Genomic DNA, 26,416 nt, shown 5'->3' on the forward strand with positions numbered 1-26,416 from the left:
TGAAGTCTACAGGCCCTCGGCCGGCGCGCCGCTTCCCCGCCAACGCGAAGAACGCCCTGTGAGTGCCTGAGCATCGTGCCGGCTGGCCCCACAGGCTTAGAAAATGTCGCGCTGGTGTCCCTACCCTGCGGTCTCGCGTGGGAGCCACGGCCAGGGCAAAGTCTCATTAGCACCTCCTTGGTTATGCCTGTTCCAGTCTACACATCTCTAATGGTCTGTCGCGTTACAGATTCGCCTTAAACCTTCTACCGGCAAACGGCTCTCGAGCGCGGCGCGCGCCCCGCCGGAAGTGACGCGTGTCGTGCGCGCGTACTCCCGCCCTGCTCTTCGCGGTTGTTCGGTGGCGGGAACAGAGGCGACTGTAGACTGCAGGTACTGTAAGTCTTTGGGACCCATTATTGCCTGACTTGGGGATAGAGCTGAGGCTTCGCCACCACCTCGTCCTTTCCCCATCCCGGAAGCCCCCAGAACAAGCCGGTGGCCTACTCGCTTCGGTGACGAGAGGCTGAAAGGCCCAGGCTCTGCGGGTCCCGCACGGGAAGCCGGGTTTGCAGGTGACCAGCGATTGAAATGTGGAGCTTGCCTTCCCTGCCCCTCTCGTGATGCCCCTGTGAGGTCTTCCACCTCGTTGGTAGCTCAGACTGGCCACCCTTGCATCCCCACCCCCGCATCCCCTAGCGAGCCTGGGGTTCGGTGCAGCATCTCTTAGAGCCTCGCTTCGGGCCGTATTATTTTTTAGCAGCCCATGGCAGGAATGGACTAGTCCAGCGCCAAAAACCTTGGCTGCTTAAAGATATTAATTATTTATTTTATTGAGTATATAGCCATCTGCCAAGCAGAGTTCGCAGGGTTTTTTCTTAACTCAGCTGTCTTATGGAGTAAGGCCTTAGCTCCTTTTGCAGAAGGGTAAATCCCGTCTCATAGGTGGCAATTAATTCATCAAACGTTATGGAGCATCTGTCATGTACCAGGCACGGTTCTAAGCACTGGGATATATAGTAGTGGAAAAAATAGAGTTGCCACTAATGCTAAGGATTTTGAGGCAGGTTAATGATGTGTCTCGTTTTGCCCCCCACTTCCCCCACCCCTGCTGAAAACGTCCTGACAAAATGTTGACCTAAATGTTAGTAGCAATCTTCCCTATGAGGGTCTTTATACGAATTTTTAAAATTTCTCATGCTTTTCAGTATTGGGTTCTTCAGTTGAACATGTTAGCAGAAAAAAACAACTATTTTCATTTTAACAAGGGTCCCCCACTCTTCCTCCCTCACGGATGGGGGCAGGGGGAGTTCTTTAACTGGACACTGGCTTTGCTAAGTAGCAGTGAAGGTTATCATTTGTGATCCCAGCACTCTTAATTGCTGAGTTCATTTCACGGTGTGAGCTAGAGCTCACCCCTAAATGAAAGAAACTGTAGAGGTCCATATACAGTTTGCCTATTAGTGGTGTCATATTTATCAAGGCATTTGGAATTCTTAAAATTTTTTTCTGACATGCAATTAATATTTGTTTTGTAACTTCTTCCTTATAAATATGTTCTAAGTTCCTTAAGAACTTGGGCCTTTTTTGTATTCTTTGCAGCCTTCAGTATAGTGCATTCAGAGCATCCTGGGGCATGGGGTAATGTCCTTCATTAAGTAATTATGAATGCCTTTGCAAAAGGTAAGTGTGCTTTCAGGCTGAACTTCCTCTTAATGGCTTCAAAAAAGCTTTTCCTTTTTTGTCTTGCACTTGATCAGGGCGAAGTAACCATGCAGGCATTTCTGAAAGGCACATCTATCAGTACTAAACCACCACTGACCAAGGATCGAGGAGTAGGTGCCACTGCAGGGAGCAGTGGAGAGAACAAGAAAATCAAACCTGTTCCATGGGTAGAAAAATAGTAAGAACACTTATGTTTTTGTTGAAATAGCTAACAATTACTTCTCTAACCAGTTCTGATCTTTTTTTTTTTTTTAACATGAGAGGGAATTAGTTCATTTTGTTTAGATGCTGTCCTTGAAAATCACCCAATTACATAAGTCATGGAAACTTGAGATTGAAAGATACCTTACAGTGTCCTAGTTTAATTCCCTTATTTGATAGATAAACTAAGATCTTGATAGCTAAAGTCCTTAGTTTTAGGGGCAGGTATACAGAAATGTAGAAAACAGTTTTTGCAAACTGGCTGTCAGGAGTTCTACTTAAATCCAAAAATCCAAATGTCCCTTTTTTATTATTAATAGGTGGAAAATTGTCAAATTTTTTATACATTTTTGGCAAAACAACCCTTGAAATGGCATTTAAATTGTCATTAGCAAGAAGTCTTTGTACCATTGGATGGATTGATATAACCTTAGTTATTAAGGGTTCACAAATTATTTATTGACCAAGTAAGGCACTCATATGTTTTATTTGGTACCAACATTGCTTATAAAAATTGAGATTTTTAAGATTTTTATTTTTTATTTAAGTGTCAATACTGAGGAATGAACCCAGCATGCCATATACTAGATAAGTACTCTACCACCAAACTACATGCCCACCCCCAAAATCTAGATTTTTTTACTTAATAAATTATCAGGGGGGATGTCTATATTTTTAGCTTCTCAGGGGATCAGGAGCACTGGCTGCAAGTTCTGAATGACAATTGGATGGACTTGGCTATTGCTTCTCATTTTGGGAAGGTCATGTGTTCCTTAATTTGCCATAATCCCTACTATCTTCTTTTCTCACTGTACATCTGCTTTCTTCACTCTCATTATCTACCTAATTCTTGCAGTATTTGAATATGAGACACTGATTCATAATATAAAAAGATATGATTCCTGTCTAGCAATAACCTCATTAATTAGGCAAGTATGGATCAAAAATTTGATTAGCTAACTAAGCACAAAGCTTAGTCTTAGGGATAGGAATATAACTTTGTTCTAGTTTCTCTTAAGATCACTAAGTAATGACTTAGGATGAAATTTTATATTTTTATACTTCATATTGGTTAAACTTTTTTTGTTAACTCTTTTGGTACATTTAGATGATGGGGGAAAATGGCATTAACCAATTAACATACTAAAGTGTATATATGTAACTGTAATTAACAAAAGTAGTTATCTTTCCTTAGATTATTAAATAGTTCTCCGTTTTCAGTTCAGCTTCATAATCTTATCTTGGCAAAATATAATACTACTTTCTAGGCAAGTGTTTAATTTTTAACCAGTTGGCATTTGTGGTATATAAAATAAAATTCCATTGCTTAATTTTTGTTGCAAGCAGTACAGATGGGAGATAAAATTTTTTCACTTCAGTAGTATATATTACTTAAGGTAAATACAAATGAGGTTTCCACCTCTTCCAATTCATTACCAATATATGAGAATTATTGTTGGTATTTTAAAAGAAGAAACACTTGAGACTTTTCTGTGACTACCAATACTAAATAACTTCTCTTCCTTCCATCCCCTCAGTCGCCCAAAATGTGTAGATGAGGTTGCATTCCAAGAAGAAGTAGTTGCAGTGTTGAAAAAAACTTTAGAAGGAGCTGATGTGAGTACCAGTTTCAATGTCATTAGAGATTTAAGACCTAATTTTTTCACCCTCCTCCTTTGTAACCTTTTGCCCTCATTAAATACCATGCTGTATGTATAGGAACTCCTTGATGACTGTACAATGGTTAGTTCAACAAAAGCTTATTTAGCAACTGTATAAGGCAGCTTTCCATTGCTCTGTTAAAAATACCTAAAATAAACAACATAAAGAAGGAAAGGTTTATTTTGGCTAACAGTTTCAGAGATTTCAATTCATGATTGCTTGCCTACATTGCTCTTGGCCTGTGGCAGCACAATATGTCATGGTGGAAGCACATGGCAGAGGAGGCAGCTTACCTCAAGGTGGCCAGAAAGCTGAGAGAGAAGGGGCCAGGATTCCTAGATTCCCTTCAAGTTATGCTCCCAGTGACTTATCTTCCTTCTACTAGGCCCTACCTCCTAAAGGTTCCACTGCTTCCCAGTAGTGCCACAGGCTAGCAACCAAGCCTTCAATATACAATCTTTGGGGGTGATTTAAGATACAAGGCACAGTGGTGCATGCCTATAATCCCAGTGGCTCCGGAGGCTGAGGCAGGAGGATCAAGAGTTCAAAGCCCGCCTCAGCAAAAGGGAGGCCCTAAGCAACTCAATGGGACCCTGTCATTAAATAAAATACAAAATAGGGCTGAGGATGTGGCTCAGTGGTTCAGTGCCCCTGAGTTCAATCACCAGTACCCAAAAAAAAGAAAGAAAAAAAAAAATTCACCTAAGTAGGTCATCAATACAGGAAGCATAAATATTGGTTCAGTTTAAGAGATTAGAAAGATATCTTTGGGAAAAAGTGATAGTATATGAAAAAGCAGTATTTAGAACTGTCAGTATTATGATACTAGTTAGATTAAGGAATCTTATAGCTAAACATCTATCTTCTCTACTAGGGAAATCACTGAGCTTTTCCACAAACACTTATAGTCATCATTTCATCTATTTGTGCCAGAATACAATTGATAAAAGTTAAAATTTATTCCACAGCTGCCTAATCTCTTGTTTTATGGGCCACCTGGAACTGGGAAAACATCCACTATTTTGGCAGCTGCTAGAGAACTCTTTGGGTAAGATGAATTCGCTCAATTTCTCACCTTTTTTAAAATTTGACATAAAAAAATCTTTGGTACTACTTTTGTTTCTCTAAAAATTTGCATTCAGTTTCTTTTTTTTTTTTTTTATTGTAAACAAATGGGATACATGTTGTTTCTCTGTTTGTACATGGCGTAAAGGCATACCATTTGTGTAATCATAAATTTACATAGAGCAATGTTGTTTGATTCATTGTTATTTTTTCCCTTCCCCCCACCCCTCCCACCCCTCTTTACCCTCTATACAGTAGTTCCTTCCTCCATACTTGCCCCCCTCCCTAACCCTAACTCTAACCCTTCCCTCCCCCCCATTATGTGTCAACCTCCACTTATTAGCGATATCATTCGTCCTTTGGCTTTTTGAGATTGGCTTATCTCACTTAGCATGATATTCTCCAATTTCATCCATTTGCCTGCAAATGTCATAATTTTATCATTCTTTATGGCTGAGTAATATTCCATTGTGTATATATACCACAGTTTCTTTATCCACTCGTCAATTGAAGGGCATCTAGGTTGGTTCCATAGTCTGGCTATTGTGAATTGAGCAGCTATGAACATTGATGTGGCTGTATTTCTGTAGTATGCAGATTTTAAGTCCTTTGGGTATAGGCCAAGGAGTGGGATAGCTGGGTCAAATGGTGGTTCCATTCCAAGTTTTCTAAGGAATCTCCACACTGCTTTCCAGAGTGGCTGCACTAATTTGCAGCCCCACCAGCAGTGTATGAGTGTACCTTTCTCCCCACATGCTCGCCAACACCTGTTGTTGCTCGTATTCTTGATAATCGCCATTCTAATTGGGGTGAGATGGAATCTTAGGGTGGTTTTGATTTGCATTTCTCTTATGACTAGAGATGTTGAACATTTTTCCATATGTTTGTTGATTGCTTGTAGATCTTCTTCTGTGAAGTGTCTATTCATTTCCTTAGCCCATTTGTTGACTGGACTGTTTGAATTCTTGGAGTAGAGTTTTTTGAGTTCTTTATAGATTCTGGAGATTAGTGCTCTATCTGAAGTATGATTGGCAAAGATATTCTCCCACTCTGTAGGCTCTTTCTTCGCATTGCTGATAGTTTCCTTTGCTGAGAGAAAGCTTTTTAGTTTGAATCTATCCCAGTGGTTGATTCTAGCTTTTATTTCTTGTGCTATGGGAGTCCTGTTAAGGAAGTCTGGTCCTAGACCAACAAGGTGAAGATTTGGACCTACTTTTTCTTCTATAATCTGCAGGGTCTCTGGTCTGATTCCGAGGTCCTTAATCCATTTTGAGTTTAGTTTCGTGCATGGTGAGAGATATGGGTTTAGTTTCATTCTGTTGCATATGGATTTCCAATTCTCCCAGCACCATTTGTTGAAGAGGCTATCTTTTCTCCATTGCATATTTTTGGCCCCTTTGTCTAGTATGAGAAAATTGTATTTATTTGGGTTTGTGTCCGTGTCCTCTGTTCTGTACCATTGATCTACCTTTCTATTTTGGTACCAATACCATGCCGTTTTTGTTACTATTGCTTTGTAGTAGAGTTGAAGATCTGGTATTGCAATACCCCCTGTTTCACTCTTCCTGCTAAGGGTTGCTTTAGCTATTCTGGGTTTCTTATTCTTCCAGATGAATTTCATAATTGCCTGCTCTATTTCTGTAAGGTACGTCATTGGGATTTTAATTGGAATTGCATTGAATTTGTATAGCACTTTAGGTAGTATGGCCATTTTGACAATATTAATTCTTCCTATCCAAGAACATGGAAGATCTTTCCATCTTCTAAGGTGTTCTTTAATTTCTTTCTTTAGTGTTGTATAGTTCTCATTGTAGAGGTCTTTCACCTCTTTTGTGAGATTGATTCCCAAGTATTTTATTTTTTTCGAGGCTATTGTGAATGGGGTAGTTTTCCTAATTTCTCTTTCTGAAGATTCATCACTTATGTATAAAAATGCGTTGGATTTATGGGCATTGATCTTGTAACCTGCTACTTTACTGAAATCACTTATGAGTTCTAAGAGTTTTCTGGTGGAATTTCCAGGTTCCTCTAAATATATAATCATGTCATCAGCGAACAGGGATAGTTTGAGTTCTTCTTTTCCAATTCGTATCCCTTTAATTTCTTTGGTTTGTCTAATTGCTCTGGCCAGAGTCTCAAGAACGATGTTGAATAGAAGTGGTGAAAGAGGGCATCCCTGCCTTGTTCCAGTTTTTAGGGGGAATGCTTTCAGTTTTTCACCATTTAGAATGATATTAGCCATGGGCTTAGCATAAATGGCCTTTACAATATTAAGGAATGTTCCCACTATCCCTATTTTTTCTAGTGTTTTGAGCATGAAGGGGTGCTGTATTTTATCAAATGCTTTTTCTGCATCTATTGAAATAATCATGTGATTCTTGACTTTAAGTCTATTAATATGGTGAATTACGTTTATTGATTTCCTGATGTTGAACCAACCTTGCATCCCTGCGATGAAATCAACTTGATCATGGTGCACTATCTTTTTAATATGTTTTTGTATGCGATTTGCTAAAATTTTGTTGAGAATTTTTGCGTCGATGTTCATTAAGGATATTGGTCTGAAATTTTCTTTCCTTGATGAGTCTCTGTCTGGTTTAGGTATCAGTGTGATATTGGCTTCATAGAATGAGTTTGGGAGGGTTCCCTCCTCTTCTATTTTATGGAATACTTTGAGAAGTATTGGAATGAGCTCTTCCTTAAAGGTTTTGTAGAACTCGGCTGAGAACCCATCTGGTCCCGGACTTTTCTTTGTTGGTAGGCTTTTGATGACTTCTTCTATTTCAGTATTTGAAATTGGTCTATTTAAATTGTTCATGTCCTCCTCATTCAGTTTAGGCAATTCATATGTCTCTAGAAACCTGTTGATGTCTTCGAAATTTTCTATTTTGTTGGAGTATAGATTTTCAAAATAGCTTCTAATTATGTTTTGTATTTCCATCCTGTCTGTTGTGATATTTCCTTGTTCATTCCGAATTTTAGTGATTTGGGTTTTCTCTCGTCTTCTCTTTGTTAGTGTGGCTAAAGGTTTATCAATTTTGTTTATTTTTTCTAAGAACCAACTATTTATTTTGTCAATTTTTTGTATTGTTTCTTTTGTTTCAATTTCATTGATTTCAGCTCTGAGTTTAACTATTTCCTGTCTTCTACTACTTTTGGTGCTGTTCTGTTCTTCTTTTTCTAAGGCTTTGAGCTGTAGTGTTAGGTTTATTTGTTGAGTTTTACTTCTTTTATTAAATGCGCTCCATGAAATAAATTTCCCTCTAAGTACTGCTTTCATAGTGTCCCAGAGATTTTGATATGATGTTTCTTTGTTCTCATTTACCTCTAAGAATTTTTTAATTTCCTTCCTAATATCTTCTGTTATCCATTCATCATATAATAGCATATTGTTTAATCTCCAGATGTTGGAATAGTTTCTGTGTTTTACTCTTTCATTTATTTCTAACTTCAATCCATTATGATCTGATAGAATACATGCTAGTGTCTCTATCTTCTTGTATTTGCTAACATTAGCTTTGTGGCATAATATATGGTCTATTTTAGAGAAGGATCCATGTGCTGCTGAGAAGAAAGTGTATTCACTCTTGGTTGGATGGAATATTCTATAAATGTCCGTTAAGTCTAAATTATTGATTGTGTTGTTGAGATCTATGGTTTCTTTGCTCAATTTTTGTCTGGAAGATCTGTCCAGTGGTGAGAGCGGCGTGTTAAAATCACCTAGTATTATTGTGTTGTGGTCTATTTGGTTTCTGAAATTGAGAAGGATTTGTTTGACATACATAGATGAGCCACTGTTTGGGGCATAGATGTTTATGATTGTTATATCTTGCTGATTTATGCTTCCCTTAAGCAGTATGAAATGACCTTCTTTATCCCTTCTGACTAACTTTGGCTTGAAGTCCACATTATCGGAAATGAGGATGGATACTCCAGCTTTTTTGCTGAGTCCATGTGCATGGTATGTTTTTCCCCATCCTTTCACCTTTAATCTATGGGTATCTTTTTCTATGAGGTGAGTCTCTTGCAGGCAACATATTGTTGGATCTTTCTTTTTAATCCAGTCTGCCAGTCTATGTCTTTTGATTGATGAATTCAGGCCATTAACATTCAGGGTTATTATAGAGAAATGATTTGGTTTCCCGGTTATTTGGTTCATTTTTAAAATTTTGTTTATTTATTTGTTTGACACAACTTGTTTCCTCCTTTATTTGACAATTCCTTTAGAATAATTCCTCCCTTTGCTGATTTGCTTCTTTGTTTTTCATCTCTTCCTCATGGAATATTTTGTTGAGAATGTTCTGTAATGCTGGCTTTCTTTTTGTAAATTCTTTTAGCTTTTGTTTATCATGGAAGGATTTTATTTCATCATCAAATTTGAAGGTAAGTTTTGCTGGGTATAAGATTCTTGGTTGGCATCCATTTTCTTTCAGGGCTTGAAAAATGTTGTTCCAGGACCTTCTAGCTTTTAGGGTCTGGATTGAAAAATCTGCTGATATGCGTATTGGTTTCCCCCTGAATGTAATTTGGTTCTTTTCTCTCACAGCTTTAAAATTCTGTCTTTATTTTGTATGTTAGGTATTTTCATTATAATGTGCCTTGGTGTGGGTCTGTTGTAATTTTGTGTATTTGGAGTCCTGTAAGCCTCTTGAACTTGATTTTCCATTTCATTCTTCAGATTTGGGAAATTTTCTGATATTATTTCATTGAATAGGTTGTTCATTCCTTTGGCTTGTTTCTCTAGGCCTTCCTCAATCCCAATAATTCTTCAATTTGACCTTTTCATGATATCCCATAGTTCTTGTAGATTCTGTTCATGATTTCTTACCATCTTCTCTGTTTGTTCAGCTTTGTTTTCAAGGTTAAATATTTTGTCTTCAATGTCTGAGGTTCTGTCTTCCAGGTGTTCTATCCTATTGGATATGCTTTCTATGGAGTTCTTAATTTGGTTTATTGTTTCCTTCATGTCAAGGATTTCTGTTTGGTTTTTTTTCAATATCTCTAACTCTTTATTGAAATGATCTTTTGCTTCCTGTATTTGGTCTTTTAACTGTCGATTGGTGCGATCAATCAATACTTGCATTTGCTCTTTCATCTCATCATTCAATGCTTGCATTTGCTCTTTCATCTCCTCGTTTGCTTCTCTGATCATTTTAATTATGTACATTCTGAACTCCTTTTCTGTCATTTCTTCTGCCATGCTGTCATTGGGTTTTATTGATGTAACATCTAGATTTGTTTGCAGCATTTTCTTTCCTTGTTTTCTCATGTTGTTCAGATATCAGTGGACCGCTGAGATATTGCAGATTTCCTCTGTTGATTTACAATGACCCTGAAGATTTCTATATATATCCCCTCTTAGCCTTCAGTAGGCTGAAGTCTTGGAGGAGGTTGATAATGCGGTGCTCCACAAGGAAGCTGCCTCTCTAGGAGTGGTGGCCTTCAGGTGGGGTATATTCCCTGCTAGTGGGCAGAGGTGCCTCCACTTGTTGACCAATGGTCATCCAAAGGGGACCTAGGCTGTGGGCTGAGTCAAGGCCTGTTTGGGCCTGTGTCTCTGGTTTTACCGTCCTTGTGGGGAAACCTCACCAGGCAGGGAAGACTCACCCAGTGGGGAGGTCTCGCTGGTCAGTTTCCTCCTAGAGGTTCCCCTCAATTTACAGCTACTGCCTGGGCTGGGCTGCCTTCCTCTGCAAAGTTTCCAGGGGCCCGGCCCTACCTCCTGGGCCTGGGAGCCTCACCCTTCGCAGATGAATCTCCTTAGGCTGCCCCTCCTCAGAGAATTTGCCCATAGGCCTGGAACCTTCGCTCCGCCCTAAGCCTGTCTCTGTGCGGCTCTTCCACCCAGAAGCCTCCTAGATCCTGGGACCCTGTTCTGCACCTAATCGCCTGGCTGCGTGGCCCCTCCTCTGAGCAGCCACCTGTGGCCCCGAACAATCGCTCTGAGTCCCAGAGACCCGCCACAGGCCTCTTCCTCCAGACAGCCGCCCAGTATGCCGGTGCGGTCACTAGGAGTCCAAGAAACTCACTTCGTGCCTCCTCCTCCCACCAACCACCCGTAGCCCGGGGCAATCAATCACTCCGAGTCGAAGTGACCCTCCCCGTTCCTCCTCCTTCTCCAGATAACCCCCCGGGTGTTCAGGAGCAGTCCCTCTGAGTGGCTCTGAATCCACGTGACCCGCTGCACGGGTCCTCTGGGCACCGCCCGGAGCTCTGGTGTGGCCCCTCAAGACCAAGCGTCCCACCACGCTTCTCCTCCAGGCAGCCCCCCTGTGTTCAGGAGCTGTCACTTTAAGACCAAACAACTCACCACTCGCCTTCTCCTCTGAGCAGCCGCCCGGAGCGCTAATGCAGTCACTGCGAGTCCAAAGGACCCGCCGGCTCCTTCTCCTCCTTCTCCTACTCCTCCGGGCAGGCCCCAGGGTTCAGAAGTGGTCAGAGTCCAAACAGCTCGCCACGCAGCCCCTTCTCTGGCAACCGCCTGTAGTTCCCTGTAGTCACCCGAATCCAAGCGGCCGCTCCTCTTCCTCCTCGTCCTCAGGGCAGGCCCCGGGGTTCAGAAGCGTCGTTCTGATTCCAAACAGCTCGCCGCGCGGCTTCTCCTCTGGCAACCGCCTGCAGCTCTGGCGCAGTCTCTCCGAATCCAAGTGGCCACGCTCCTCTCCTCCTCCTCAGGGCAGGCCCCGGTGTCCTGAGTCCACACAGTTCTCCCCGCCACTCCTCCCCCGGGCAGCCGCCGGAGCCCCAGTGGCTGCTCCGAGTCCCAGCGCTATGCCGAGCGGCCTCCTCTATGGCGCTCCAGCCGGGGGAGGGGCGTCTCGCCGGCAGTTCTACTTCACAAAGTTTCCTGCGTTCCGGGACCCCCGTCCCATCCGGGATGCCCCCCCAGGGGGTGAGAGTCACCCGGCTACTTTGAGTTGGTCCCAAGCGTCTCAATATCTCCTCTCTTGAATCCTGAGTTCTGAGCAACACGTAATGCAGCCACCCTCTAGGCCGCCATCTTGAAAAACCCTCCTGCATTCAGTTTCTGTGGGGTTCTTTGGTTTATTTTTATTTCTGAACTTTTATTAATCTCAGTTCATCCTGTCCTCCCCAGTAAATTAGCCACCTACATCTTTTATAACCTTCATTCTGAACATCGTTCAAATATTTGAATGAACTATATAACACAGGGAGCTTGTGTTTTTTTTTTTTTTTTTTTTTTTTAAAGACCATTTTCTACAACTTTTTGTTATGATTTTGGAGCCCAGAGGATCATCCTGTCCCTAGTCATTCTGTAGTTTCATCACCCTTGTAATGCTTCACATCTGTAGCTTTGAGATAGAAACTGCTGTTACTTTCTTCATCACCCCTTCTTGAGTTGCCCCTGCTCCGAATTTCTTAGGCCCTGCCTTAGGTGGCCAGGCCAGCTTCTTGCCCTCAAGTCTCCTGAGTGTAAGCAGAATAAATGGTAGTTGATGGAGTTTAATTCCAGGTATACCAGAAAAGTCTCCCTGTGATCTTCTTAGATTCCTCTTCCTAGGTTGTCTATCTTGGTATAGTCAACTCTTCTAGAAGAGCCCTTTACCTAGAGTTAATAGATATACAGTTGACTCTTCAACAACATGGATTTCAACTGTGTAGATATAATTATATGTAGATTTTTTTGAAGATTTGCAAAAATTTGAAAACTTTAAATCATGTAATCTGTAAATATTGAAACTTAAGAAAAATGTATGTCATAAATGCATAAAATGTCAATAATAGTCTGCTTTGTCATTACCACCATGAAATATACATGTCTATTATAAAAATATATCAAAACTTGTGTGTACAGACACAAATTGTACATGCTGCTATTCAGTCAGATGAGAAATGTAAACAAATGTCAAGATGCAGTAGTAACTTCTAACTACATAAAATTAACTGTATACATATTGTACTACTGTAATAATTTCAAAGCCACCTCCTGTTGCTATGAAACAATGAGCTCAGATGTTGTAGATATCAGCTATTTAAAATGCCTTGTATGCTAATCATCTGTAAGTAGTTTTGAGCAATTTGTCTAATAAATAATGTGTCTCAATAAAAAAATAATCCCTTGCAATTCTCACATATTTTCCACCTTATGTAATATCTACACAGAATACATATTGATAGTGGCCTGCATCTAAATGTCCATGAAACATGCACTGACATAACAATTGCTATCTTGAATTTACCCAGAATTTTTTATCAGGCCTATAGTCAAGGGGTACATCAGAAATCCTACATATGAAAATAATTAGATGCCTCTGAAACCACCAAATATGAAAGGATAAATGTGCCACAATGTAAGGGAAGACAACAGAACACGCTATGAGCCTGGTATTTATTAGACGGCAACTTTCTTTTTTCATTCCATTACTGGTAATGCAACCTAGGGGTGCTCTACCACTGCTCGGACCTTCTTAAATTTTTTTTTATTTTGAGGTAGGGTCTTGCTTAGTTGCCAAGGCTGGCCTCAAACTCGGGATCCTCCTGCCTCAGCTTCCCAACTAGCTTGGAATACAAGGATGCACGATCACACCTGGTTTAGCAACTTTTGTTTTTCTGAACTTTTTTGAGTATTCCACAGCTCAGATAGATTTAAGCTGAACAAACCTTAGCAATGTAATCATAATGAAACTATTAAGTAGTTTATTATCATTTATTTTAGAGTAGGTCAGTACATTTTTGTCCTTAAAGAAATAATTTAATTGTAAATTTATTTAATTATATGTGGTATAAAATGAACATACATGCACAAACTTTTCTAAATGTTTATAACCTAAGAAAAATGTTTCATATATTATGCTAATTGGGAAAAATAAAACTTTTGTGGGATTTGCTGGGGGGGGTGATATTTAAAAGATTGGACTTAGGACCTCACATATGCTAAGCACACACACTACCACTCTACCCCCAGCCAATCTTGTTTTTTTGTTGTTTTGTTTTAAATTTAAAATATATGTAAAGAAAAAGACTAGAGGGTAGTTTCAAACCAGTGATTTGACAGGGCATGCCAGATTTTTTTTTTTTTTTTTTTTTTAATTTTTGATTGCTCTATATTGAGCATATTTTACTTCTAGTAATTTTTTTTAAAACCCACATAACTTCATGCCAGAGCTACAGATGTAGCTCAGTGGTAGAGTGCTTACTTAGAATGCACCAGTTCCTGGGTTCAGTTCCCAGTACTGTGGGGAGGGGAGAAAAACTGTTCATGTTAGGGCTGGGGATATATGTAGCTCAGTGATAGAACACTGTCTAGGATGTACAGGCCCTGGGTTTGATCTCTAGCTACACACGCACACACATATGCACAGAAAAAAACCCTGTTCATGTTTTAACTTTGACTTAACATTGACTTTCCTTAACAATAAACTACCCTCCGGAAATTATTCAAAATGTGCTAAAAGTATCTAGATGTCTAACAGTTGAAGTATGTTAAGTAAATTAAGTAAGGAATTATCATATAACCATTAAAATAGCATTTATGTTGGTTCTTATAACATGGCAAAATGGAAAAATAACAAATTTTACATATTTTCTATTTAGTGGTTTTTTTGGTTTTTTTTTTTTTTTTATGGGAAAAAGCTAACATGTTATCTGCATGGCTCTGCAAAAGAAAGAACACAGACTTGCTCACATACCTTCTATGTATATTGTATACTAGGTAGATTTTAAACTACTGCAATGTTCAAATGTTAAAAATGTGATTTAAGCCTGGATTTATTGTATGGTCTACAATGTTCATATTTGTTTCATATTTAAATAGGCCCGAACTGTTTCGATTAAGAGTTCTTGAGTTAAATGCATCTGATGAACGTGGAATACAGGTAGTTCGAGAGAAAGTGAAAAATTTTGCCCAATTAACTGTATCAGGAAGTCGTACAGAGTAAGTAAACTTGCCTTCCCTTCTCCATAGCATGTCACTGTATTTCTTTTAAATGTAGGCTATGGTATGAATATGTTCTCCCAAAAAGTTTTTGTTGGAAACAATCTTCAAACTTCTGTGTTAATGGTATTTGGTTTGAAACCTTTGGAGATAATTAGAAGAGATCAGAGGATAAGGCCCCATGATCACATTAGTGGCTTTATAAGAGAGAGATCCAAGTGCGCACCTCTGTCTTGCCATGTAATGCCTTCTGCCATCTTATGACAAGATGACCCTCAACAGATACATACAGTCTCTCAGTTGTGGACTTCCTAGCCTCCTGAACTGAGAGAAATAAATTTATTTGCTTTATAAATTACCTAGGTTTTAGTTTTTGTAGCAACATAAAATGGACTAAGACAATCAATATATGTTGCTGCCAAATTTTCAGCTTTTTTATTAGATCATATTCTTATCTAAATTTAAGCCCAGAAATGACCTATTGTAATAATGAATTTTAAGTTGGTTGTCAAGGGTTTTACTGTTGTTTTGAGTAAGGGGTATTAATCATAGTCAATAGTTTGGTGGTATACTCATAAAAGAGATTTTAATTTTTATAATTGTGTTAGAAAACAAGTTACCTCCCTTGTCAGATAAAATCTTAAGCTTTAGTGTATATTTCATACTTTGGGTTCCAGTTTCCAAACTGGGACAATTGTACAGTGAAAGGAAACACTATTGGTAATTAAAGTATGACTATTGGACTGGGTTTGTAGCTCAGTGGTACAGCCACACATGAGGCACTGGGTTCCATTCTCAGCACCGCACATAAATAAATTAAATAAAGGTCCATCAACAACTAAAAAACAACTCAAAATATATATGTACACACACACACACACACACACACACACACACGTGTGTGTGTATGTGTGACTGTCGTGCCTAAGCACACAGGGCTTTAGTTAAGAACTTACATTTCCCTTAGGTGGCAGAGTTCCAAGATTAAAATTTTGGTACCTGGACATATATTTAAATTTTACATCAGAACACACTTTAAAATTTGTAGAAAGTGAATGATTAATTTTTTTTCTTTCAGCACTGGCTATCACTAATAAATGACTAGTATAGATAAAGAATTTGTAGAACTCAATAATAGCCCAGCACAGTTCAAGAGGATGAGGCAGGAGGATTACTAGTTCGAGGCCAGCCTTAGCAATTTAGCAAGACCACCATCTCAAAACAAAAGTTTAAAAATATATATATACTGTGGAGATTCCTCAGAAAGCTGGGAATGGAACCACCATTTGACCCAGCTATCCAACTCCTTGGCCTATACCCAAAGGACTTAAAATCAGCATACTACAGAGATACAGGCCACTTCAATGTTCATAGCTGCTCAATTCACAATAGCCAGATTGTGGAACCAACCTAGATGTCCTTCAATTGATGAATGGATAAAGAAACTGTGAGATAGATATATATATAGATAGATATAGATGTATACATACACACACACACAATGGAATATTACTCAGCTATAAAGAATAATAAAATTATGGCATTTGCAGGCAAATGGATGAAATTGGAAAATATCATGCTAAGTGAGATAAGCCAATCTCAAAAAACCAAAGGACAAATGATCTCGCTGATAAGCAGATGATGACACATAATGGGGGAATGGGAGCGGGGCGAGAATGGAGGCAGGAGGGACTGTATAGAGGGAAAAGAGGAGTGGGAGGGGTGGGGGGGAAGGAAAAAAATAACAGATTGAGACAAACATCATTACCCTATGTAAATGTATGATTACACAAATGGTATGCCTTTACTTCATGTACAAACATGTATCCCATTTGTTTACAATAAAAATAAATTTCAAAAAAATAATTTCAAAAAAATATATATTTTATATATATAATATATATATATTAGTGATAAAGTGCCTCTAGTTCTATTCCCAATGCCAAATAACAGTAATAAACCAACTAAACAATGGGCAAAGGAATCTAAATACACATTTCTCAATTAAAAAGATATACAAATGACCTTTAAGCACATGAAAAAATATTCTTCAACATCATTATTTATTAGGCAAATGAAAATCAAAACCATGATGAAATGCCACTTTTTACCCACTAGGATGGCTAAAATCAAAGACAAAATAAGTTGTTGACAAGGATGTGGAGAAACTGTTTAAGCTTCATACATTGCTGGATGGAATGTAAAATAATGTCTCTTGGAAAACAGTTTAGCAGTTCCTGTAAAAGTTTAGCATAATTACCATATGATCCAGCAGTTCTACTCCTAGGTACATAACCATAAAAAAATGAAAATATATGATTGCTCAAAAAAAGCGAGTAAAATCCGTAACATTATTCCTAATACCCAGTATGGAATCCTGAATGTCCAACTGATTAATGAATAGCATCAGAAAGTACAACAGTGATTGCCTAGAGCTGGCAGAATTGGGGAAGGAGAAGACTGACTCCTAATGGGCACAGGATTTCTTTGGGGGTAATACAAATATTCTAAATTTAAACAGTGGTAACACGATTTGTGAATGTGGTATATCCCCCCCGCCCCTTACCCACTGTTTTTGACTTTCTGTAGTTGGAGTTACCTGTAGTCAATTGTGGTCTGAGAATATTAAATGGAAAATTCTAGAAACAGTTCATTAAGTTTCAAACTGCATGCCTTTCTGAGTAGCATGTGAGATGAAATCTCATTCTGTCCTGCCTGGTATACGAATTATTCCTTTATACAGCACGTCTTGTTCACATTATACATGCATTCCACCTGTTAGTCACTCAGTGGCCATCTTGGTTATCAGAACTGTCGCAGTATCATGGAACTTATGTTCAAGTAACCTTGGTTTTACATAATACCCCCAAAACACAAAAATAGTGATACTGGCAATTTTATTACAGCAGTTATTCTTTGATTAAGTATTGCTCATCTCTTACTGTGCCTATTAAACTTCGTAGGTACGTATAGGGAAAAAAAAAAATCACAGTAACTATAGACTAACATTCCCAATTTCAGACATCCACTGGGGACTACCATATACTGAAAAACATTTAATGTACACTGTAATTGGGTAAAACTGTAGTGTGTATTATGTCTCACTAAACTGTTAAAAGCAGAATATGCTAAAGTCTGACTCCTTCCTGTGTTTCTCCAAAATTAGTGGAAAGCCATGTCCTCCTTTTAAAATTGTAATTTTGGATGAAGCCGATTCTATGACCTCAGCTGCTCAGGCAGCTTTAAGACGTACCATGGAGAAAGAGTCTAAAACCACACGTTTCTGTCTCATCTGTAACTATGTTAGTAGGTATGTATGTTTCCCTATAGATGCTAGGCAGTCTATTTTTTTTAATTGACACAGTGTATATCTACATGTATCAGAACTGGCATATCACTTCAAATGTATCATTTGTGATACCACTTCAAGTGATAGAACAAAGTCTCTTGCCCAGCTGTTGTGAAATATTTCACTGCTGTAAGGCAGCTTTAATTTAAATTTAATCTAAATCTTAAGACTGCATTAACATCCCCATCTTGATTTGTTCTTAATAAAAATGAGGGGCTTATTTTCCCATTCTTTTATAGGATAATTGAACCCCTGACCTCTAGATGTTCAAAATTCCGCTTCAAGCCTCTGTCAGATAAAACTCAACAACAGCGATTACTAGACATTGCTGAAAAGGAAAACGTCAAAATTAGTAATGAGGTAATTAATTCCATTGATGAATACCCATGAAAAGATCTGGAAATGGAAGTGTCACTTTGACCCTGATGTTTTTCAGGCAAACTGAAGCTATAGAAGCAACAATTGGAATGTCTAAGAACTAAAAGTTTACTATTCTGTTATTTAAGCTAATTTATTTCAGACACTTAAAACTTCTCATATATGCAACTACTGCAACAAATCTCTCCATTTTAGTCTCCTAAAATACACTTCAAGTGATAGAGCCTTACTTTTGTGTGATCCAGGAAATACAGAATGGAATACCTTTTCCTCTCTGCTGGTTTCTTTCAGATGCAAAAGATCTCTTCTACTATTAGATAAATGTCATCTTATGACATCTGCCACTACTAACATTCCCCCCAAAGCAGAATTACTGTTTTCCTGTTAACTGTACACTGACAGTGTTTTTGTTTGCCATCATAGTTTAATGCCACCAACTACTGAAGCTGAGGCAGGAAAATCTCAACTTCAAAGTCACCTTACAGGCTATCAAACAATGAAAAATGCTGGAGATGGAGCTCAGTGACTAAAAAAAAACCTTTGATTCAATCCCCACTACAAAGAAAACACTTTTGTTTTCAGGGAATAGCATATCTTGTTAAAGTATCAGAAGGAGACTTAAGGAAAGCCATTACGTTTCTTCAAAGTGCTACTCGATTAACAGGTGGAAAAGAAGTCATGGAAAAAGTGATCACAGACATTGCTGGGGTAAGACACTAGATAAATTCATTCTAGTTGGCTTTTTTGTGGCTGTTTAAAACTTTCTGTCCAGATATTGTGATTATGTAACACTGATTTTTCAGTTCATCAGGTACATAGTAGACATCAAGAAAGAATAAGTATAAAAGGTTAACAATTAGCATAAGGCACTCTGTTCAGCAGGTATTCTGTTCATGCAACCTGTTAGGAGATTGATTCCAGAATAGCCCCTCCCCCACAAAAATCCAAGGATGCTCACTCAAATCCCTTAAACACAATAATCTTTCAAGATTTGAAATTAAAAGGAAATGAATATTGCATCCTGTATCAAGACTGGTGATTTCATTCATTCAGACTTCATTCACAACACCAATCTCACTTAAGAGACTGGGAAAGAGACTGCTTTCCCTTGCAGCCCTAAACACTGGGTTCTTAAGGATCGGGAAAAGGGTGGGTAGTTTCACTCACCCACTGACTCTTCTTGTTCAGTTTTCTCTTCACATGAGGAATCATCTAAAATGATCCCAGTTGTAAAGTGGTGACTGAAACAAACGAGGCAAACACTAGTCACTCTGGCCCTTTTCCAGTTATCCTCATCTTCCCAACTCTGCAGAGGCATCAGCATTTTTGTGTCCTTTATCTACCCTGAAGTGATCATTTTATACCTTTCAGGTAATACCAGCTGAGACAATTGATGGCATATTTGCTGCATGTCAGAGTGGCTCCTTTGACAAACTGGAAGCTGTAGTGAAGGTAAAAACCAGTTACTAAACTTGGGGGAGATTTTGAAGTGATCATACCCAAAGTTTTTCTATTACAGGACTTAATAGATGAGGGTCATGCAGCAACTCAACTTATAAATCAACTCCACGATGTGGTCGTAGAAAATGAGAACCTTTCTGACAAACAGAAGTCCATTATTACAGAAAAACTTGCTGTGAGTACATACCAAGAATATCCTAAAGCATTTATCTACCTCAAGATTTGTTTACTGACCTTTCTTTTCTTCTTGTAGGAAGTTGATAAATGCTTAGCAGATGGTGCTGATGAACACCTGCAACTGATCAGCCTGTGTGCAACCCTGATGCAGCAATTAACTCAGAATTGTTAAGCCGATAATCGAATGTGGGTGAAAATAAAATGGCCAGAGCAACTTTAAAGTGAATATACAATTTATTTAACATTCAAACTTCATTAAGACATGTGCAATATGGCAATTTTACTGGGGGTTTCACCCTACCTAGGATATGATTGCTTGCTGGGGCTTAGCAACAGGGTCCAGTTCACACTTAGCACTAATTAAATACTTTATTGAATAAATACAATACCAAACAAAATGCATTCAAATGCTTTCTAAAAAAATCAATTTTAAAGGCCTTTCTATTCAGGCTAATGACAAACACAATAAAGGCAGATATGCTAGTTTAACATAATTGGCTGATTTTATACAGCACTTATATCTTTTAGTCCACAAGTATATTATTAAATGATAGAGAACATCTAATACAACCATTTCTACAGAACTAGGAAATAAATTTCTAAGAAAGAAAGATTTTACAGACCCCATCTTTTTATACCCACCCCAACAGTCTAACTCTAAAGAGGATAAAGCCAATGACTTTCCTCACAAGAGCTCACGACTAATGTCGCTTTGCTATCGAAATCTGTATTTCTGATCCGTTATGAGCATTGAGACAAGATTCAAATATTCCCAAAGAAGCACAATGCACGTTGTGATCGCCTATTCAGCAACAGCGAGCACTGCATTCAAATCTATCTCATCCCAGGAATTAAATAAGGTCAGCCACATTCATGGGCATTTCCTCCACTGTAGTATTGTAGAAAGTCTCAATGTCACGAAGAATCCTCTTGTCTTCTTCAGTAACAAAGTTTATAGCCACACCTTTCCTCCCAAATCGACCCCCTCTGCCAATTCTGTATAAGAAAAAGAAACCAGCAATCAGAACATTACTTCTCACATACTTTTATGAACTACTGAACATGACGATCCACTTGTTAACCATCAGCTGCTGTTTACTTATCAAGGTTATCGTGCTTCTAATTGGAGCACTAGCTGCTAAAATCAATATCTAGAGAAAAAAATCTTCCTTTGCAGTTAGTGCCAAAAGGATTCAAGGCTTGTCTGGCTGCAAAATGAGATTTTATCAGGCGTCTTGAGCATTATTATAAAGCAGATGACAAGTATTGTGTTTGGGGTAGTGAAATTAAAGCCCATACCAAAGTGGGCCAGCCAAGAGCAGTTGTCAGCCTGGGACAGATGTAAACACCAGGAATAAAACAAAGAGAACAGTTATGTAATCCATTTCGACGCACTTCTGGAACTGTAAACTGTAAATACAAATGCTGCAAGGTTAACTATTTTCTAAAACTCACAACTTTTTTTCCAGTGGGAAAACAAATTTGGTATGGTAACCCAAACTTATCACTGCTTTTTTTTTTTTTTTTTGCTCAGTTTCACACGTTGTACTCAAAATTACTCAAACGTGTTTACCTCCAGAACAGCTTTCTACCTTCCTATAGAAACCAGACAATACAAACCACCTAATACTCCCTAACAGATGCTAACATACAAAATGCCTTGGCTGGAGCAACTTAAAATATCAAATAATCATGACAAAAGAAAAACAAATATAAATACCGACTCGCTCTTTATTCAAACAGTGTGCTGTTTCGCTTATGATTCCACGTCCTAAATTACGTCAACGCCGTTTCTGAGCGCCATCTCGTCATCAACTGCTGCTATCGACTCCTGTATTTTTTAAAAAGTCTTTTTTTACATCATATAACAAAGTACAATTCAATTTATTTAGGGATAAAGCCACTATAACTAAACCAGGGATCACTCAAATTGCTACCAGGCGACACCAAGAAAAATCCCAACTATAGAAGAATCACCAAGAAAAAGCACATGGACACGAGCATCACTAAAAATAAAGCTCAAACATACACTACTAAGACAACCAACAGATCTAAAGCAACCTGATCGGTATTGTATGTATGTGCACAATCTGGGCCAACATTTACAAGTTTTCCCACTTTGTTCTGACCAGCCTTCCCAAGTACAATGTAAATTACATCTGTTACTGTCTTTACTGACTATTCCCTGATGACATTACCTTTCATATAAAAAAGAAAAATATGAATTTATTTCGCCAATACAGAAAAGTCAAGACATTCTCACCTGTGAATATAGTTTTCACGATTGGTAGGTAGATCATAGTTTATAACCAAAGACACTTGTTGTACATCAATCCCACGAGCCTGAAATATATAATGGTGTACATTTCAAAATCCTATGCAAAAACACTGGGAGATGCCTATGTAATGTAGGCCACAAAATAGTAATGAACTATACTAAGTGGTATAGCCCACTGTGGAGTGTGGTCTTTTATTTCTTCTCCCAAACAGCCCAATTTGGTAAAGGCTATTTAAAAAAACCTTCCCGAAAATATTAACTGTTGGCACATTATTTAAAAAGCAGTAAATGTAAGCACAAGTCCCTGGGTTCGATCCCCAACACCAAAAAATAAAAAGAAAATAAATAAAAAGCAGTAAAGTACATACTTACCAACAAGTCAGTAGTGATCAGAACTCGGCTTGACCCTGATCGGAATTCTCTCATGATAACATCTCTCTCTTTCTGGTCCATGTCACCATGCTGCAAATGAAAAAACCTTAATTCAAGAATCACCAGTCAGGTCAACATTTAATTTTATGAAAATGTATGAGACCAAGCGTCCCTGGCTGCTACAGGAGTATAGCAGACAGGTATAGGTAAGAAACAACTTTATTTTGAGCAGGGGGAACGACAACACAGCACTTATCAGCTATATTGTAGTCTGAATCCTGCTTAAATGAATATTCAACCTTTTAATTGGCATAAAAAAGAACGCCTCTTACCAGAGCAGAAACTGTGAAGTCCCTGGCATGCATTTTCTCTGTGAGCCAGTCCACTTTGCGCCTTGTATTGAGAAAAATAACAGCCTGTGTAATGGTCAGTGTCTCGTACAAGTCACAAAGTGTGTCCAACTTCCATTCCTAAAGCATTTCAAAGGAAAAAATATATATCAAGTTTAGTTTTCTACTTTTCATTAGAAATTCTGAGGTAGATCTGTCTAAAGATATATTGCACCAAATCTTAAGACAAAGGACACTGGACATTAAGAAAGAGGTCCACCCCAGTCTTTTAGGATCCAGTGCAGTTACTTTTCTTCTTGTGTGTACTCTGCTAGCATTATTGCAAAAACCAAGATATGATCCTAGCTTCTGCAATTTTAGCACAGTGCTTATACAAGAAGGTAAAAATTTCTCACTTCTTAACAATTAAGACAAATTACCTCTCTTTCAACATTAATGTAAAATTGTTTGATTCCTTCAAGGGTCAATTCTTCCTTCTTCACCAGAATTCGAATTGGATCTCTCATAAATTTTTTGGTCACTTCCAACACATCAGTTGGCATTGTGGCAGAAAGCAACACAACCTTGGAAAAACAAAGAATGTTTTCACACAAGTAGGTAGCACGGACTTTCATGATTCACACACAAGAAAAATGTTTGAGACCAAGCGTCTCTGTCTTATTATGGAATGAATTAGACAGAGATAGTAATGTATCAAATGCTTTAAGCAGGGGAACGACAATAAAACACTTTAGTTATATTGTAACTGTACCTGCATTAAACCAAATCTCTGAAGCAAGAGTGAAATAAAGCTTACCTGAATACTTGTATTTAATTTTTGAAAAATCTCATAGATTTGATCCTTAAACCCTCGGCTCAACATTTCATCTGCTTCGTCCAAAACAAACATTTTGATCCATTTTGGAGCTGTTAATAACAAAAGTCATACTGTTATCACCTATCCATTAATGAATGCGTCCAATAGTAAAAATAAATCGTACGAGTAAGACAGTAGTACTTACAAAGGTATCTTCTATTTAACATATCAAACACTCTCCCTGGTGTACCAACAACAATATGTGGTGCTTCGGCCTGCAGTTTTTGCATTTCATTTCGAACATTTGTTCCACCAATGCAGGCATGACAAGTTGCTCCCATATAGTCTCCAAGTGCCAGAATCACCTTTTGGATCTAAAAGTCAAAAATCCTAATTACTGTCCTGTAAAAGTATACACTGTGACTAACTTCCAAAGCATAATCGCAAGTTTCTGGTCTGTCAACAGCTTGTATGCATGCATAGCACAGGACTACTTCCAAGCTTAAAAAATGCAGAGTGACCTAACTACTTCAAGATACAATTCTTTTCACGTCTGTCTTGTGCTTTGTCATACTTTGGATCCTGTTGACCCAGATATCAAGTAAATAACATTTCCTACATCATTCTTCACTGTGTAAGGTGTAAACAGTGAATCAAATAATGAATGTAATTACAGCTAGGGCAAATTATTAATTTCTCCCACAGGGTATGGTGCCTTATTATAATCTTGACCTTAATAAAGCCTACAAGCTTTATTAGAAAAGTTTACTTCAAAGCCAATACAGCAGTGAGCTTTGAAAACATAGCATGCAACAGATGCATCACAAACTACTGAGACAGTCAAATGGTAACATGTCACTGCAGTTTTCATGTTGCACAACTGCATTCAAATTAAAACGGGTACACATCTAGATCACCCTAAACAGAAAGCTTTGGATTCACAATCTTTTGGTGTACAACCCTAGTAAACATACCTACACACCCATTTCCTGCTTAACTATGAACCAAAAACTCCCTGCATGCATGGACATTTAAAAAAGGGGGGCTCTGAAAGGACCAATTTAAGCTGTTTTAAATTCTTCACAGTTGTGAAACCTGAAACCTATGCAACACGCAAGCAGTTTTTTTGAACTACACTATCAATACCTGTTGAGCCAGTTCTCTGGTGGGGGCCAATACTAGTGCTTGGGTCTCCTTGAACTCAATCTCCAACTGTTGCAGGATGGAAATAGCAAATGTGGCTGTCTTGCCAGTACCTGACTGAGCTTGAGCAATCACATCATACCCTAAAAAAAGTAGGATACATATTTACCGATCCCACATCAAATCGTCACTTCTACTTCACACCACGTATTCCAGTTGGAACATGAATTATGCCCAAATATTCAAGTGATCAGCAATGAGTATTCTCTTCATTTCAGGTCAGTCCCGAAAGATGATTGCCATCATTTCACTTTAAGGAATACAAATAGGTGCTAGTAGTCCCCCAAGGGTTACTTTCCCTTTTTTATGGTCCACGGCAATGTAGAATAGTGAATTCCATTTTTAAAATGCCAAGTTTTCTTTTACCTTTAATACAGGGAATGATAGCTCTCTGCTGAATAGCTGAAGGCTTCTCAAAACCATAAGCATAGATGCCCCGAAGAAGAGACTCCTTTAAATTCATATCATCAAAGTTATCAACAATCTCATTCCAGTTGCTCTGTTAAGTTAAAGAATAACAATTAAGTAAAATGAAGAAACTCACCTCTCCAGACCTTCAAAAATCCATACCCATTTCTTACCTCGATGACACCATCGGGGTCCATTCCCTCTGGGCCTCCATGTTCTCTGCTGACAAGAACACCGCAGTTAGGCAACATCCCTTTCCAAACCTAACCCTTTCTAACTTTTTTCACTGCCCTCCACACGCGTGTAGTCCTCCTAAAAGAGCAAACGAAGCAGATGCTGCAAGGCACATTAAGAACCATGCGCCTTCCCAAAGGTTCAGGGCTGTGAACAACTGGGAAAGCTGGCCCACAAACACCAACCAGCCCCCTTCCTCTTAGGCTTGAGCGCCAAGCGCTCCCGTTTCGGCAGCGGCGCGTCTCGCGAGAGCTTCACGCGAGGAGCTCCGCCCCTAACTCTGCGCAAGCCGGGGTGATTGACGCCGGCGAAGGGGCCTAGAGAGGGCTATGCCAACGGTTCGCCGGCGCCCCCGTTGCCCGTCCAGTCCCACTGCCTTAGGGATGTGAGGTGTACACCGCAGCCACCCTTCCCCCTCAACTTAAGCCTAGGACCCCAACTCGGGCTGCTGGCCGCAAAAAAAGGTTTGGGACTGGGTTACACTAAGGCGATGTCTGCGCCATGGCTTTAAAACTAAATGTTTACCTTGTCCTGCACGGGGAGGGAAAGCAGCCAAAATTTTCAAATGCCTTTGTCAGAAAAGACCCTCTACAACCACTCCGTTTCCGGGCTCTCGCCCTGTCTACCCGCATCCCGGGGCCCTACCCATTATGGAAGCTTCTCGAAGGACACACGGGGATATAGTATCTTAAGGAAACGCCAATGTGCCTAGAGTTTCTTGCCTTCAAGCCATCCACTACAATCTCGGGCGCTACATGACCTTCACTACTCAACACCACCACCGAAAAGGCGCCATACCTGTTATAATCCGCGGAGCCACCAGACATGATCCGATGAACCACTCAGCGCCCGACTGAAAAGACAGCAGCGCCGCGCCACCGGT

General features: G+C 39.1%; 2 protein-coding genes across 5 annotated transcripts; one reads left to right on the forward strand and one right to left on the reverse strand.

Moving 5' to 3' along the window:
- The first annotated feature begins 402 nt into the window (after positions 1 to 402).
- RFC4 (replication factor C subunit 4) lies at positions 403 to 20,319 on the forward strand. The gene is made up of 11 exons (XM_079101484.1): positions 403 to 554; positions 1,740 to 1,882; positions 3,444 to 3,522; positions 4,536 to 4,615; positions 14,408 to 14,527; positions 17,694 to 17,837; positions 18,116 to 18,236; positions 18,837 to 18,962; positions 19,626 to 19,706; positions 19,774 to 19,890; positions 19,969 to 20,319. Exons 2-11 carry the CDS (start codon positions 1,752 to 1,754, stop codon positions 20,062 to 20,064), a joined length of 1,095 nt encoding a protein of 364 aa, XP_078957610.1. The 5' UTR covers positions 403 to 554; positions 1,740 to 1,751; the 3' UTR covers positions 20,065 to 20,319.
- On the reverse strand, positions 20,248 to 26,416 carry EIF4A2 (eukaryotic translation initiation factor 4A2). 4 transcript variants are annotated; one of them, XR_013757440.1, is made up of 12 exons: positions 26,332 to 26,416; positions 25,473 to 25,521; positions 25,258 to 25,390; positions 24,835 to 24,974; positions 23,894 to 24,062; positions 23,689 to 23,798; positions 23,312 to 23,455; positions 22,875 to 23,012; positions 22,543 to 22,632; positions 22,156 to 22,235; positions 21,613 to 21,723; positions 20,747 to 20,888 (listed from the first exon to the last, which is right to left on the reverse strand). XR_013757440.1 is itself a non-coding variant. In XM_079101477.1 (11 exons), the coding sequence occupies exons 1-11, from the start codon at positions 26,358 to 26,360 to the stop codon at positions 20,744 to 20,746; spliced, it is 1,227 nt and encodes a 408-aa protein (XP_078957603.1). In that variant the 5' UTR covers positions 26,361 to 26,415; the 3' UTR covers positions 20,248 to 20,743. The 4 variants fall into 4 exon arrangements, 2 of the variants coding, with proteins under 2 accessions (XP_078957603.1, XP_078957604.1); XR_013757441.1 differs by having other exon boundaries at positions 20,748 to 20,888; positions 21,617 to 21,723; XM_079101477.1 differs by lacking the exon at positions 21,613 to 21,723 and having other exon boundaries at positions 20,248 to 20,888; positions 26,332 to 26,415.

Source organism: Sciurus vulgaris (genome assembly GCF_902686455.1).
Source record: "Sciurus vulgaris genome assembly, chromosome: 10".
Lineage (NCBI taxonomy): Eukaryota > Metazoa > Chordata > Mammalia > Rodentia > Sciuridae > Sciurus > Sciurus vulgaris.

Bases quoted from the DNA above. Each gene is read 5' to 3' on its own strand.
- EIF4A2 (XM_079101477.1), bottom strand. From the start codon at position 26,360: ATGTCTGGTGGCTCCGCGGATTATAACAG. The intron at 23,456-23,688 runs GTAAGCTTTATT...TGTTTTTCCAAG, and splicing joins AATTAAATACAAGTATTCAG to GTTGTGTTGCTTTCTGCCAC. The intron at 23,013-23,311 runs GTAATTTGTCTT...GAAATGCTTTAG, and splicing joins ACATTAATGTTGAAAGAGAG to GAATGGAAGTTGGACACACT.
- RFC4 (XM_079101484.1), top strand. From the start codon at position 1,752: ATGCAGGCATTTCTGAAAGGCACATCTATCAGTACTAAACCACCACTG. The intron at 18,237-18,836 runs GTAATTAATTCC...TTTTGTTTTCAG, and splicing joins ACGTCAAAATTAGTAATGAG to GGAATAGCATATCTTGTTAA. The intron at 19,707-19,773 runs GTAAAAACCAGT...TTTCTATTACAG, and splicing joins AACTGGAAGCTGTAGTGAAG to GACTTAATAGATGAGGGTCA.